This window comes from Chiroxiphia lanceolata, chromosome 3, assembly GCF_009829145.1.
Source record: "Chiroxiphia lanceolata isolate bChiLan1 chromosome 3, bChiLan1.pri, whole genome shotgun sequence".
NCBI lineage: Eukaryota > Metazoa > Chordata > Aves > Passeriformes > Pipridae > Chiroxiphia > Chiroxiphia lanceolata.
This window is the reverse complement of record NC_045639.1, coordinates 69,348,254-69,362,367: the sequence shown is the minus strand read 5'-3', so window position 1 is coordinate 69,362,367 and position 14,114 is coordinate 69,348,254. Positions and strand designations below refer to the sequence as shown.

Genomic DNA, 14,114 nt, shown 5'->3' with positions numbered 1-14,114 from the left:
ATTTGCAGAATTTCATCTTCCCTTAAAAATTGCCTTGGTTGTGACAGCAGTAGCTGCCATCACTGGAACCTCTGTCCTGGAAGTCAGCCCTGCTTCATCAGCACCAGCAGCCACATGGGGTTGGCAACGCTGGCTCCAGCCACCTGGGGCTCTATACCCCATGCTGATCCCTGGAAAAACTGCAAGCTGTGTGTAGCTGGTGGTCAGGTTCCCTAGGCCTGCAGTGCATGGTTTTAGACGGGCTTATGCAGGCAGCCCTGAATGTCCCTCTGCTCTCTCATACGTGCAGCTGAGATAGTACACACAACCCGTGCCAGCTGAACAAAGGAATAGCTCCAGGCTGGCCAGAAGCCTGAAGCCTTGAACATCAGCTGGTGATGTATAAGATGGCCAAGCGTGAGGGTTTGCTTGTTCACGTTACATACATTTATTCAACAATTTTTCTTTCTTTAATCAGTTGTGTTTTTCTGAGAAACTTAGTCAAACCTGCTTTAATTCCCATGTGCTTCATATTTAGATCCAAAGGTAGTAACCACCTACAACTCATCTTTGGAGAAAAGAAATCTCTTCAGACTCTTTTGTGGCCAGTTTTCCCGGTATTTTTGCCTTCCTCATATACTGCCAGTGTGGGTCTAGGAGATAAGTATGTGGTGTGCTGAGGAACCATAGGAAGATGAGAAGCAAGGTAAGTCCCTGAGAAGAGGGGACTATTCCAGCACATCCCTTTTCCTGAGAGCTGGACCTCACTGGACTGTGATGAACACTGCTGGAGAAGACAAATGGTCTGTGCTGTGGATTTTCGAATGACAGGACAGCTATTCATTAGTTCTTTATGTTGCCCCTGCTGTGGATGATTCTCTGACTAAAACAACTAATATCAAAAATCACATGTTCTGCAGTTTGTGCAGTATTTCCTGATAGATGATAGATTTGAAGTGATAAATGGGGAGGAGAAAAAGGCAGGGTTAGTGTAGAGCTTGCTAGCAGAGCCCTGCCTCATGGTTTTCTGGCCCTGCAACACGTGTTGAAAGCTAGATGGTCCAAGAGAGCCTGCAATCCAGTATGGCAGAGGCATCAGTAAGGGGAGAACAGAGACTAGTGAGGACATGCCAAACTGGTCATCCTCACGTACAGTGCATGCACTGCCATAACACAGAGATCACATGCAGCCTGTGTGAGTGGGTGTGTTGTGTGTGTTTGTCTAACAGGGTTCCCCCCAGGGTGCTGCCTCCCATCCAATGTCTTGCACTGGAGACTGAGACAGTGCACTGCTATGAAAGCACAAAAATTCCAAAATGTGTTGAGCGCTGCTTCGAAGCCTCCTGATTGCTGTTGTTATAGGAAGCGTTCAAACAGACTAGACTGTGCGTGGCTCCTGACTGACACACAGTTTCCACACTTACTCTCTTCCCAACGCACTGATTAAAACCCCCATCCCCTCTCTCTGCCCAGGCCTCAGCAGCTTATTAAACAAGATGACTTTGTGCTGAGAACAAATTACAGCATCAAATAAAATGTGTATTACTGGCAAGCATGTTAATAAATCTGATAAGCCAAATTGCCCCAGCTGACAAGGCAGCCCATCTCCTACTTTGAAGGCAGATTTTACATCATTAGGGGAGAGATTTCTCTCTTTTTTTTGCTGAAACCTGTTTTATTACAAACTAGCACGTTAGTAACCCCATGCATAAAACCCAACCGCACACTGCATCCATCAGGTCAGGATAGCCTGTCTTTGCCCCAAAGCAAGGTACTAATCTGCAGCTTTTATCTCAGTCCTTTTTTTTTGCAATGTTTCAGCCTGGGGAAAGCCTTTTTTGGGTTTCTGCACTGCTTGCAACCACATGAAACCAAAGCTGCTGATACAATTTACTGTTAGGGTAACCAGCCCTGCCTCCTGTCTCTGAGGATTTTTGTTAGGTTCAGCCCTGTTCTTGGGACTTCTGCCTGGCTCTGCCCAGGCATTCACACAGGTTATCTCCCAGGAGGATTTCCTTGGGAAAAATCAATCCATGGCCCTCTTTTAATTCTTTTCTGGCTACAAGCAGGCCATGTGATGAGAAGGAGTGGAGGGGGCTGGGATGATTGAGTGACCTTGACATACAACTCTCAGCATGATTTCTTCTGAGGCAAGTGAAAATCCCTCAGAGCTTTGTTTTTCTTCAGATCTAAATCTTGATGAAGCAGAAACCTCTGAAATTCGTGCCCCAGAGCCACTGCCAGCTTGATAATGATCCTGTTTCTGGAAATGCTACAAAGCTGCTACCTCCGGTACCTTAAAACCAAAGCCAATGCAGCACCCCAAGCTCTAAAACCCCAGAACTCAGGGAGTTCTTGGGTTAGCTACCAGAAAATGCAGTGTGGCACTGAATTGCTTCTGGGGCTGGAAAGGGTAAGCTGCAAAAGGTAAAAATGAAGTGCTGAAGCAAGCATGAAACAGGAAACGAGTCAGCCCCAGTAGGCGATGATGAGTGCCGTGTGGGAGGGACTGTGCAATTACATTTTTTGTTCTGTGAGAACGAACATGAAATTACAAGCCTGGCAAAACATCAGCGATGAGAAGCAGGCTCTGCAGGCGGACCCCTTCCCAGGAAGAGGGGGACAAGGGGCGGAACTGCAGGTCTAAACATCCCCCCCTCTCTCTGCCTGTACGCCCCCCTTCCTCTTGTCCTTCCTCTTGACCTGGCTGCGCTCCTTCTCACAGAGCAGATGGCAGCTCTGTAAGAGCATTATCAGTGACACCCTTCCCAGACCCAGGTGGTTGGCTACTGAGAAGCAAGAGTCCTTTCTCCTGTCTGCTCCCGGGCTGGCCCAGGGAACGGCAGGTAAAGAGCAAGAACAAAGCCCTTGACAAAGCCCTGGACACTACAGCCCGCAGTACAGTCAGTCACAAACAAGATAGATCTGATTAGCTGGTGAACAAGTCCCTACTAAAGGACTGGAAAGAGCCTGGAAGGAGGGGGGAAAAAAATCCCTGTTTATTTCTAGGAAATCAAAACAAGAAGCATCACCTGTTTTTAAGCAGGGCAAGAAGGAGGTATTTCTAAGTGTTAAGGAGGCAAAAATCATCTGAGAGTTTACAAACATGTACTAGAGCTCCCAGAATAGCTCTGCCTTGTCTGGAAGGCATCAGAAAGATTCTTATTCTTTCATATGTGCTTGGAGTGGCACTACTGCAAGTGCTGCCAGTGTATGCAGTAGAAACATGGCCTGGAAAATAACTCTGCTCTTTTTTTTATTAAGGAAATTTTAAATTTGTATCAGCTGCTACTGCTTAGAATAGTAACAACTCCAACCCAGCAACTCTGTGGAGCACTCAGCACTCTCCACAAAAATGCCATGTGCTTGGCTCCACATAGCTGTAAACCAGATCAGTAGAAGGGTAGCAGAACTGCATGGGAAATTCTGTGTTGAAAGTGATGGGAAGTTTCTCTTTGTCCTGTAGGATATCAGGAATTTTAAGTCTTGTCTTAGAGGACTGACACAACATTATCACCAGTGTAAGGAATAAGACTCAGTGCCTGACACTATGTGTGCGGGGAAGATGTTGCAACAGCATCAGCCAAAAGAAGCAAGCCCCAGTGGTGCAGTCTGCAATACAGTCCATCAGTGTAGCCTTTGAAATGGGCGTCACATTAACAGGCATGTTTTTCCCCTTTGATTACTCACTTCCTCTAAAAGCAAGAGAAGCCAAATGCTCATTACAAGCCAAGAACTTTTTTTTTTTGTATTATTTAATGGCAGTGTATAGCTGCTAGTCACACACTTTAAATCATTAGTGGCAGGACCATCTCTTTCCTTCCTGACAATTGCTGAGAAATGGCAGTGCAGACAACGAACTACTTTTTATTTGCCTCTCATAAATCAGGAGCAGTCAGGCCTCCTTTGTTCAAACCAAAAAGAAAATAAACCAGTCAGTAAAACATTACCACCAGGCTAAGTAATACCCACACAGGTTCAGGAATCCTGCACTCTAGCCTGCTGGGGCTTAAAGCATCCCCATCTGTTTCCTTTCAAAATATTTAATCGAAGACAAAAGTGACAGTGGGGGAAGGGAGGGGGAGATCAAGTGAAGCTGGAGAAAACCACCTCTTCCCCACGCCAACAATGAGCTCTGTACTAACACACTTAAGCCAAGAGAAGGATGACTCCTGAGGAGAGAGTGACCAGAGACTTTAATCTTTGGATTTTGCAAGGAAAAACATTTCCTTTCTCCCACAGGAGCTGCCAGCCTGGAGCACTCCCCATCCCCCTCCCCTCTGCTGGCCAGGCTCTCCTGTGTCAAAATTCCCACTGAAGCAGTAGTCAGCTAGATAAACAGAGCAGTCCCCAGATGCATCTCCTTGGAGGCTGAAGTAATAGGTCATGGGAAACAAGCATAGGCAACCATTTCCTTCTGATACTGTGGCCTCCACCAGGCAATGCTCAAACTAAAGTTTAACTAAACACACCACAACTGAATTGCGCTTGAAAAAAAATAATCCAGTGCCACATTAAAAACCATGTTTCTTCCTCAATAAATTAAAGGTCTTAGGCTCACCTTGGCTGCCCAGCTGGCTTGGAAGCCAGGTTAATTGCAATAAATTGTAACTGAGAATGTGCTACTTGGTCAGAAAAGCACCCCTTCCTAGAACAAGCTACCACTTAAGAAAGGGTCTAAAAGACATTAGTGAAAGTAGGAAAACCTTTCTACAAGAATGCTTGTGATTACAGATTTTTGAGTCTCTCTTTTAATGAATTCTGTAGCTCTGAAGGACTTCAGCCTGACCCTGAGGACAGTGGAAGTAAGAATTGTGCATTGCCCTCAAGTATGGGAAGGATGGATGACCTCTTCATACTTGCACCATGAGATGAAGCCAGGCAAACACAATTCAGATCTCCAGATCATCAGCAATGCATTTTAAAAGCCAAACTAATTGTCCCTTCTCAGACACTTTTTCCTCAATACAAGTGATTTCTGCCATGAAGGAAGGGCAGGAGATACCTATGGCTACACTCCCTCTCCTTGCCAGTCCTGGTGTTATGCTTTTCTCAGCTCAAAGTTTCCCCACCCCAAATCCAGTAATTTCTGTTGTCTTAAAAATCGAAGCTTCTCCTCAATATCAGTCAGGCAGGTTTTCACAGCTTTTTTAAAATGTGAAGAGAGTGAAACTGTTCTGAGAGATTTAAACCAGGAGGCAAACAGGTCATCAGAGGATTTCCTAGGGATCAGGAGTCCGAAAAGATCTGGCCAGAAGTAGGTCACATACTTGTCTATGAAAACAAATAATTAATCATGTAAAACTATACACTGGGTGGTTTCCAAAGGGAACAAAAGACATGGCAGCAAACCAGACAGAAATGGAGATAATATAGGACACCATTTCAAAGCCATTTTGCAGACTGGATCTGTCTGCCTTGTTTAAGGAAAACTCTTCTTGTTTTACACAGGGGAAGAGCAAGCAGCCAGCTTTCTGTTTACCAGAGCCCCCAGACACTCTTATTTCTCTGGAGAGAATGATACAAGGCTATTTTTTTTCAAGCAAAAAGCAATTCCCACGCTCAGGCTGAAATCAATAGTGGTTAAGTCTCTGCATTAGTATCTGCCACAGGTACTTCAAGGACCCCATCAAAATAATCAGGCCTCACTGTCCAAATGCAAAGCAGGCAATTTTAGGGTGGATGCACCCTGTGGTCCACATCCCTGTGACTAGGTACTTCTGAGAGCAGTTCAGAGGAGTGAGAAAAGCATGAGAGCTGCTGCTGCTCCTAGGCCAAGGCAATGCTGGAAACTCTCTGGCTCCTTCTGTCAACACTTACAGAAAAAGTTACAGAAAGAGGTGAGCTCTTTTCTACGAATTAATGGCAAGATCTATGCTGAAACAGAGACTTTGCTCAAGAGAAGAAACAACAGGAAGGAGTAAATGTAGGTAATGAAGTACTTAGCCGACCTCTGATTTCTGGTGACATACAACAGGGTTTAGTGGGACCCTCCTTGGCTTTGGCACTGAAATGGATGGAGTGCTGTTTACCAACACATATTGAGCAAACACTAACAAAGTCCTGCCAGCAGAAAGAGAACAAAAAATGTAGCTCTACAGCTTGGACCAACATCTGACAACTAAGCATGACTTGTAAAGAATGACTAACTACAAAGAGCCTGTGTCATGACACACATGCTTTTTAAAAAAAGCTACAAAACTCTTTGATACATTTTCATAGTGTATCAGTGGTTGTCTATGCCTAGCACTCTGTGGCACTGGAAAATGGCACTTCTATTAAAACAATGTTTTCAGTTCCCAAAGAAAACATAGTACTCTGAAAGGCAGCTCCATTGCATAGAGGCACAACTATTTGACCTGTTCGAAATAAAGAAAATAAGAATAGCACAGCAATAATTATAGTTGTTAGTAAATACTAGAAGGCACATTATGAAAGAAATAGCTTACATAGACTTTTCTGGATTACCCCATTCAGACTTTCAAGGCTGGTAAGTAAAGTTTCCTCTTTGTTATGGCACCACGAGGATCTTTGTCTTTACTGTCACTTTACCAACTGTGCTCTCACCCATCATCTTTGTTTCATTTTTGTCAGTTTTTAAAGGGAAGACAACTAAATAAGACATTCTCTTTAGGACATGCATTCAGCAATGAACTTCTGTCCTAGGAGTTAATATGACCTCAAGATTTACCAAAAACAACCCCAAAACATATTAGAGAGCTTGTCAAAGCCATGTTCCATTCTTTCCCTGTCACAAGAATGACAGACAGTGCTACATCTGCCATTGTTTTTACCTTGTCTGGCTGTATATTCATTGTCTTCAATCAGTCTTGCCAATCCGAAGTCGGCAATCTTGCATATTAGGCCGTTTCCCACCAGAATGTTTGCAGACCGCAGATCTCTGTGTATGTAATTCATTCTCTCTATGTAGGCCATTCCTGCAGCCACCTGTGGGAAGCATGAGACACAATTGGTGCATTTAAAATGAACTCAGACATACAGGGGCTACAATACATACATCTCAGTGCTCAATACTCTGAAGACAGACCTGGGCTGCCATGTCCACCAAATTCGGTAACTTCAAAGCTCTTCCTTCTCCATCTTTTAAGAAATCTAGCAAACTCCCTGCAAATGCAGAGTTGACACAATAGAAAGATGTTAGGAAAACAATGGCAACTCATCAGGATGAAAGTGCAGCAATATATACCATATGAAAGACAGCAATGTTTCAAGTTTAAGAGACAGTTTAAAAAACCCCCATGATATCTTAGAATTCTATTATACTTGCTTTGCTCTTCTTTAAGGTTATCTTGCAGAAGAATATGCCACTAGTACAGGGAGAGTTGCAGGGAAAAGAAACAACATTGTTTTTAGTCTTCCTGACCATTACTGAGAAAGCTGGTCTTTCTTAACTTTTCCAGTGCTCTTTAAAACTACATACTTGCTGCTCTCTAAAGGCCTCAGCTAGCTGAAAAGCAGCAGCTCAGTTCCAAGCCACACAAGCTATGGAAAAAGTCATCCCAGCTCAATCAGCTCCAAATGAAAGGTCGGCCTGAAGCCTGATAAGCCCAAGGGGGATAGCATTAGCAAAGGCTATTTTTCCTTAGAAATGAGTAGTGCTCCTTCTCTAGGTAACCCAGAGCTAAACACAGCATGAATCATTAATTTTAGAAGACTGCTAGGAAGACAAAGCAGACATGAAATGAAAGTAACTTCAGCAAAAACAATAAGGACACAGCCTTCCTGTGCAAGGGAAAACAAGGAGGTACCCTGTCACTTTAAATAAAATGCCTATAGCTTCTATCCCAATCTTGTATTCAAACAGAGAAGTGTGTCAGTCTTGTTTGATAAATTGTCAGCCTCAAGCTCAGATCCAAAGATGTAAAATGTTACTGTACAAACTAGTAAAGTAAGCCAAAATAAACCATGTACTTCAGAAGGATTTTGAAAAGTCTTTTTTTTTTTTTTTTAAAGGAAAAAGGCATATGCTTGTCACCGACACATATGATTAAAGTGTGAGTTAGTTGGGCTTGGATGCCTCTGAGGAGGGAGGTGGGCAAGCACCTGCCAGGAAAATAAAAATCAACTCCAAACAGACTGAAAAAATGGACTTAAAATTTCAGAGTACATCCTCCAATGTACAATGAAACTTCCCTGTGAGAACTTATGTTTCCTATTTGGTTCATTTGCTTTTCCAAAACAAGCAGATTTTTTGCTCTGCTCTCAGCACCCCTGCTGGAGATCTGAGGAAGCAAAAAGTTTTCCTTTTCTCATTTTACATCATTACCAGTTAAGTAGCTTAAAGAAAGAGAGAAAGGAGAAGGGGAAAAGGAAAGGCAGAGAGGGGGGGAAAGAATAATATGTGCAAATCATGTATTAAAATGATAAACGGGGTGGACTGAAAATGAAGCTGTGATCTGAGAGCAAGGTGCATGTGACAGAACTCAGGACTGCTAAATGAAGAGACAAAAATCCTAAGCTGACAAGTAAACACTGAAAGAAGATGCTGCAAGAACTCTCCGGTGCCGGAAAAAGCTAGGATCTTGGGAAGCAGCATGTAATATCATCAAACCTAGAAAATGCAAATCTCCCCTTGTCAGTGAAGTTTGGGTGCTGATGCTGTTAAAATCGCTTAGGCTGCACCAACTCCTCTCTTCCCCACCTGGTATAAATTTTCTTTGTGCATCAGGTTTTGGGCCCAATTCAGAGTGAAATTCATAATTCTTCTGAAGACAAAGGTGAATTTAGTTTCCTGTTCTCACTCTCCTTCCTCACATGCTGTTCATGCACCACACTGCACCTCCCTCTGTATCCCCAAGAAGCATCAATAAAGAAAAAATATTATCGAGCCAGCAGCTCTGGCTTCACCTTTACTCATGTACTCCGTGACAATATAGATAGGCTCTTCAGATACCACAGCATAAAGTTGGACCAATTTGTCATGTTTTAGCTTCTTCATGATTTGGGCTTCCTCTAAGAAGGATTCTGGAGACATAGTGCCAGGCTTCAGGGTCTTGATAGCCACTTTAGTATTTCCATTCCACGTACCTACAAGCACAGACACTTAGTTAGATTAAATATCTTTTCCTCCTTTTTCTGCCTGATGCCCAAAGTAACCAAGGAAAAAACAGAAAAGACATGTAATATAAGGGTTATTTTTTAAATTTGGTTTCCCATGCTGCCTTATCATTATATTCCTCCCATGCCTCCCTCATATTTTAGGTTTTTTCTTTATATTGAAAAATAATACTCCCATTGGCACTGGGTCACAATCGCTGTTGTCCTACTCAATGTTTCCACTGATCTCCACAGAAACCTCCTCTGAGTAAGAAATGTGGGACTGCTGAAACCTATCTTCATATTGTCTGTAGCAATTACTTGCTAACAAGTAATTGCTGCAGACAACTACACAGTTCCAGTCACAGATTTAGATAACAAAACTGGTTAAAACCAGAACTTCTTATTTGCAAGACATTTTAACATTTTGGTTCTGTTTTGTCAGAGGAAAGAAAAATATTTTAAGAAAAATTCCCCCAAACCAAATCCTAAATTGATTTGATTTTAGAAACATTTGTGTTTCCAAACTGAAATACAACTTTTTCCTTCCCCTCCTCATCTCCAGCAGCTGCTGATTGAAAATGAGGTGGTTCTTGTCCACTTGATCTTGTTCTTTACTTGTGGTCAGCACTGAAATGGACAAGCTGCATCATTTTTCAGTCATCAGCTACCAAGCCTTCTCTAACATCTGAAAGCCTGCATAAGGACTTGGAGAGAGCTGGGGAAAGCTGTCTCAGGGCATTTCACAAGAGATAAGGCTTCACTCAGGTATTTGCAACGGGAAGAAGAAAGACTGGAAAAAACTGGAAAGAACAAAACCCCAGAAGACCTATTTATAATAACAGTGGGTTGTTTTTTGTTTGGCAAGGGTTGGGGTGGGGGGCTAGAGGGGGAAGGGAAAGGAAGGAAAATTAAAATGGGTAGAAATACCACTTTTCTAGTGCCTTCTGGTTGTCCTTTGCCCAGACTTGCCAGAACCCTGCTCCAGAGTCAGGGCTGAAATGGCTTTGAATGGGACCTGTGATCTGTTGATAGGGAGCTGCTGTGTGATAAGGGCAGAACAACACTAAATGACTTCAGGAATTAATCACATTGGGTAAAAATTACCCCTCTGCACTTAAGCATGAGTATAAGCAGAAAGCCTACAAAGTCCACAAAGGCTCTGTCATCAAAGGTAACACGTAAAAAACCCGGTTTGTCTTCACTAAAAGTACGTGAACATTTAGCAGGGCTCAGCTGCTGCAGAGGAAATGGTTAAGCCAAAATAACTTCATTGTGAGCTTTTGCAACCTGCCAGAGCACAAAATGAGCTGGGTCCTTTCCTGTGCAAGTGCTCAGATCCCAGGTCCATCTTGTCTAGCTGAGGACAGGGGAGGAGCAGTGGAGGAGCTGCTGCTCCTGTGTCACGCATCACTTAAAGGGCAATCCCAAATGTCTGGGTGGGGGCTGGAGGCACAGATTAGTCAAAACCGTGCAGAGCAAGTTTGTTTTCATTATGCCTTGATTTTCTTCTGCCAGTTCAGTGCCGGGTGTCACTGTACTGTCAGCGGAGTAATGTCCTGAGCTACCACCTCCACTACCCCAGCGCACTTCAGGAGGACTCTTGAGGTCTTAATTTCACTCAGTCTTCCAAATCACAGCTGAAGCAGACTTTGCTTTAGTAATACTCCTGTGTAAGCAGGGAAGGATGCGGTTTTGCCTCCTAACTTCAACAACGGCGGCCAAAATCTTTTCTGATGGGTGACAGGGAGTGTGTTTTGTCTGGAGTCACTGAGGCTCTGGACCCCAGCATGCCGTCACTCACAGCCACTTTACAGAGGCACCGCAAATTATATGAACCAGGAATAAAACCACAGTTTCATGGACACCAGACTGGCATCAACAAACTAGGATTTTACCTGGTATGTTAACAGGACTAACTGTGTACTATCTGTTTACATTGCCTTAATAAAAATTCCAGAATTCATTCTGTTACCATGAAGTGTTTTCAGCAGGTCTGTTTTTAAATACTCCTATGAATTTCTCTGGTTAAAAAAAGAAAATCAAGCAAAAATGTTAACTTATCCTCTCAGCCCAGATTAGAGTTTAAATTGTTAAGTTTTCTTGTTGTGGTTTGGTGTGTTTCTCTAGTAGAAAATTAACACAGACTTCCCTCTGAATTCCTCCCATATGTAGTTCATTACTACTTAATGTATTTTTTATTAATTTTTACTGTGTTAATCTACTCCAGTTTGGTAATGCCTCAGGGCTGTTAACATATTTTTATTATACATTAAGAAACATAATGTCATAATTGTAATAATAATTTTTGCATTTCTGATAGATATTTGGTACTGGTACTTGGCCCTTTATTTCCCAGAGCTGATTTTTTTGATTTTTTAAAATTTGTTCCTTTAACTGCTGTATCAGTTTAAGATCTACTACACACAAAGCTGACCAGTAAGCATTATCATGAACTGGAAACTTGAGCATGCGTTCCAGATGGAGAACAGGAAGGTGAAACTGCAGTTATCTGGAGATACCAACAGAGAACGTATGCAGCTTTCTTCGCAACAAGTCAACTGTAATTCTGTGAGATTCTGTAACTTTCTATATTTCTAGTCTATAAATTCTACAGATTTCACAGACTTGCTGCCGTGCTCCTTGCTGTAATCTTGCAATGGGAAACACCTGCAAGAACCAAGGAGAACTCACTAGCTTTACATACTTTTGTGTCACTGCAACAAAAAGTGGCCAAACTGCTCCACCAAATTTTCCTGAAGAAACAACACATAGTGATTCTTAATTTGAATCAGTAATTTTAAAGAGCCTATACAGAATGCAATTTGGCACAAAAATTGAGCCACCTCTCATGAAATGGCCACTGTATTGTGTTTCAATGCTATGGCCATATGAAGATTTATGCACATTGTAAACTGCTATTGTTTTATACTCATTAAAAGAATGAGGCCCATGGAGGGGGGGGGGGGGGGGGGCAGGGGTCAGTAAATTTAGCTGGCAAGTGTGCAGAAAACAGAATGTCAGTGGATTTGGAAAATGTCAATATTTCTGGACTTCAAAGTGGGGGTTCAGCTGGGCCCAGCAAGTTTTGCCTCTATTGTCCCTGCTCTCTATATCGAGTTACTGGGTTCTGCTGCAGATACAAATCTCAGACTTAAAGAAGTGGATGCATGGGAAAGCTAGCTCGACAATATCAGTTTGCTGATACTTGTCATTATTTTTAAATTGGAAGAGTGGATGGAAGCATTTTCAGGGTCTGATCCCATCAGTGCTAAAACATAGGATGAAAGAAAAATGTCTACTTACCAGATTAATTTCTGGTTAACAATTCTGCCTTAGAGGTTTATCATCATTCCTATTTTAATATCTGGCAATTGTGTAGTTACCCAAATAAACCCAATGCAATTAATGCAGTTTAATGCCCGAGCCTCTCATACCGCTGTGTGCAAGTGAAAGGAACCTTCCCCATGGATTAATGTATTTAGGTTTGACTGTTTCAGACAATATAAACTAACATTTCATACTATTCTGATCTTTTAGCTTTAAGATCTCTACTTGAAATGTTTATTTCTGCCAAGAGGGCCTTAAAAGATCCATCCAAAGCAAAATATATTCTCTGCCTTACCACGCCACACTTCAGCGAAACACCCCTGACCAAGCTTCTGTTCCAGAAATAATGAATCACGTGCAACTTCCCATGCATCTTTAGCCAATCCAACAGTTTGTGGGGTATTATTCGTAGCAATCACAGTTAAGTTAAAACACAAACCATCAGCTTTCTCTATAGGAGAGGAAATTAATAAAAAAAACACACTTATAATCCAAAATTATGCATGCATTGAGAAAGATGGAAGGTGATTTGTTTTGCAGAGTTGCATTGAAGTTCATTTGCAAACACTGGGGTTTGGATACTCAGGGTAAGGACTTTTTTGTTAGCTTGCAGAAAAAGGCTTCTTGGTATAACTAACAGGTTACTATGTGAGCCTTGATTTATTATTAAGACAGAGGTAATTTGTCAAAATCAAAACCTTCCAAGAAAACACGGTATTTTAGTTTTCTTTTGCCATCAATTACAGTGAAAGTTGAAGATTAAAGAATTTCAAAGTCAAAGACATGATTCTAAAGCCATTTTTCCTAACATTTTCAGCATTACTAATTTTTTTTCTTGAGGGTTAGAGTGTCCTACATTTTCACCTTCCATCTTGTAATCCCCACACAGAGAGCTATTTTAGAATAATTATTTTGCTCCATACCCATCCATACTTCCCCAAACTGCCCATTTCCCAGTCTCTTGATCAACTGTAGGGATTCTCGTGGAATTTCCCAGACATCTTTGGTTTTGACAGACAGATCAGTAAGCCTTGGCATTCCTTTATGACAGGGGACTACTAAGCGGCAGCAAAGACCTGCAGCTCTCTCTGATGGAGCCAGAAGTGAAGCCAACAGCAAAGGAGAGGAAAGAAAAAAAAGTGTGACATAAAACAAAAACAGTAAGCATAAAAACAATGCTACTCACAACAGCTGTTAGTTGCATACCACAAAGCATCCTGGAAGATTAGAAATTGAACACTGAAACATGTTCATTTGAGACAGAACAGGAAATATTTTAGTCTCTGCTTCCACAGCCTGAAATGGAAGGTGACTGCCAGCGCTTTCTCTCATGGACTCAGAATTTCCCTTCTCCCACAATGCTGCATTAAGATAACCTCATAAGAAACTGGTTCACTATAGTAGAGTATAAAAAAATTAAAAATTATCTGTAAATTACAAGCTGGATTGTTTCTGTGCTGAGCAAAAGAAGAGAAGATTTTTTTTTTCTGAAAATCACAGCAATGAAAGTTTGCTGGACTTCTTGTATCCTGGGAAAAGGTATTTTCTATATTCTGCTCTGTGAAAAGGTGTTTTTGTAGGTGTCATGTAAAAGACTTTTCCTGACATTCTTTCTAGAGCAAACCTTTATTAGCATATGCAGCCAGTCCTACATCATTTGGACAGGTTCATTATATTGTCTCTTGGAAAGCTTCACAGAAGACTGAACTGTGACAAAAGTCACACAAGATATTTTAGCAGGAGTAAAA

The 14,114-nt window shown here is 42.0% G+C and overlaps 1 protein-coding gene across 4 annotated transcripts in view; it reads right to left on the bottom strand.

Moving 5' to 3' along the window:
* The window catches only part of FYN (FYN proto-oncogene, Src family tyrosine kinase), a 143,521-nt gene that overhangs the window by 13,809 nt on the left and 115,598 nt on the right, over positions 1-14,114 (bottom strand). For 2 of the 4 annotated variants that reach the window (XM_032682665.1, XM_032682666.1), the window contains 4 exons: positions 13,290-13,454; positions 8,848-9,027; positions 7,028-7,104; positions 6,774-6,927 (listed from right to left, as the gene is read on the bottom strand). In XM_032682665.1, coding sequence (XP_032538556.1) covers positions 6,774-6,927; positions 7,028-7,104; positions 8,848-9,027; positions 13,290-13,454 — 576 coding nt within the window. Of the gene's footprint in view, positions 1-6,773; positions 6,928-7,027; positions 7,105-8,847; positions 9,028-12,661; positions 12,818-13,289; positions 13,455-14,114 lie in introns of all 4 variants that reach the window. The other 2 variants (XM_032682669.1, XM_032682667.1) reach the window with 2 other exon arrangements.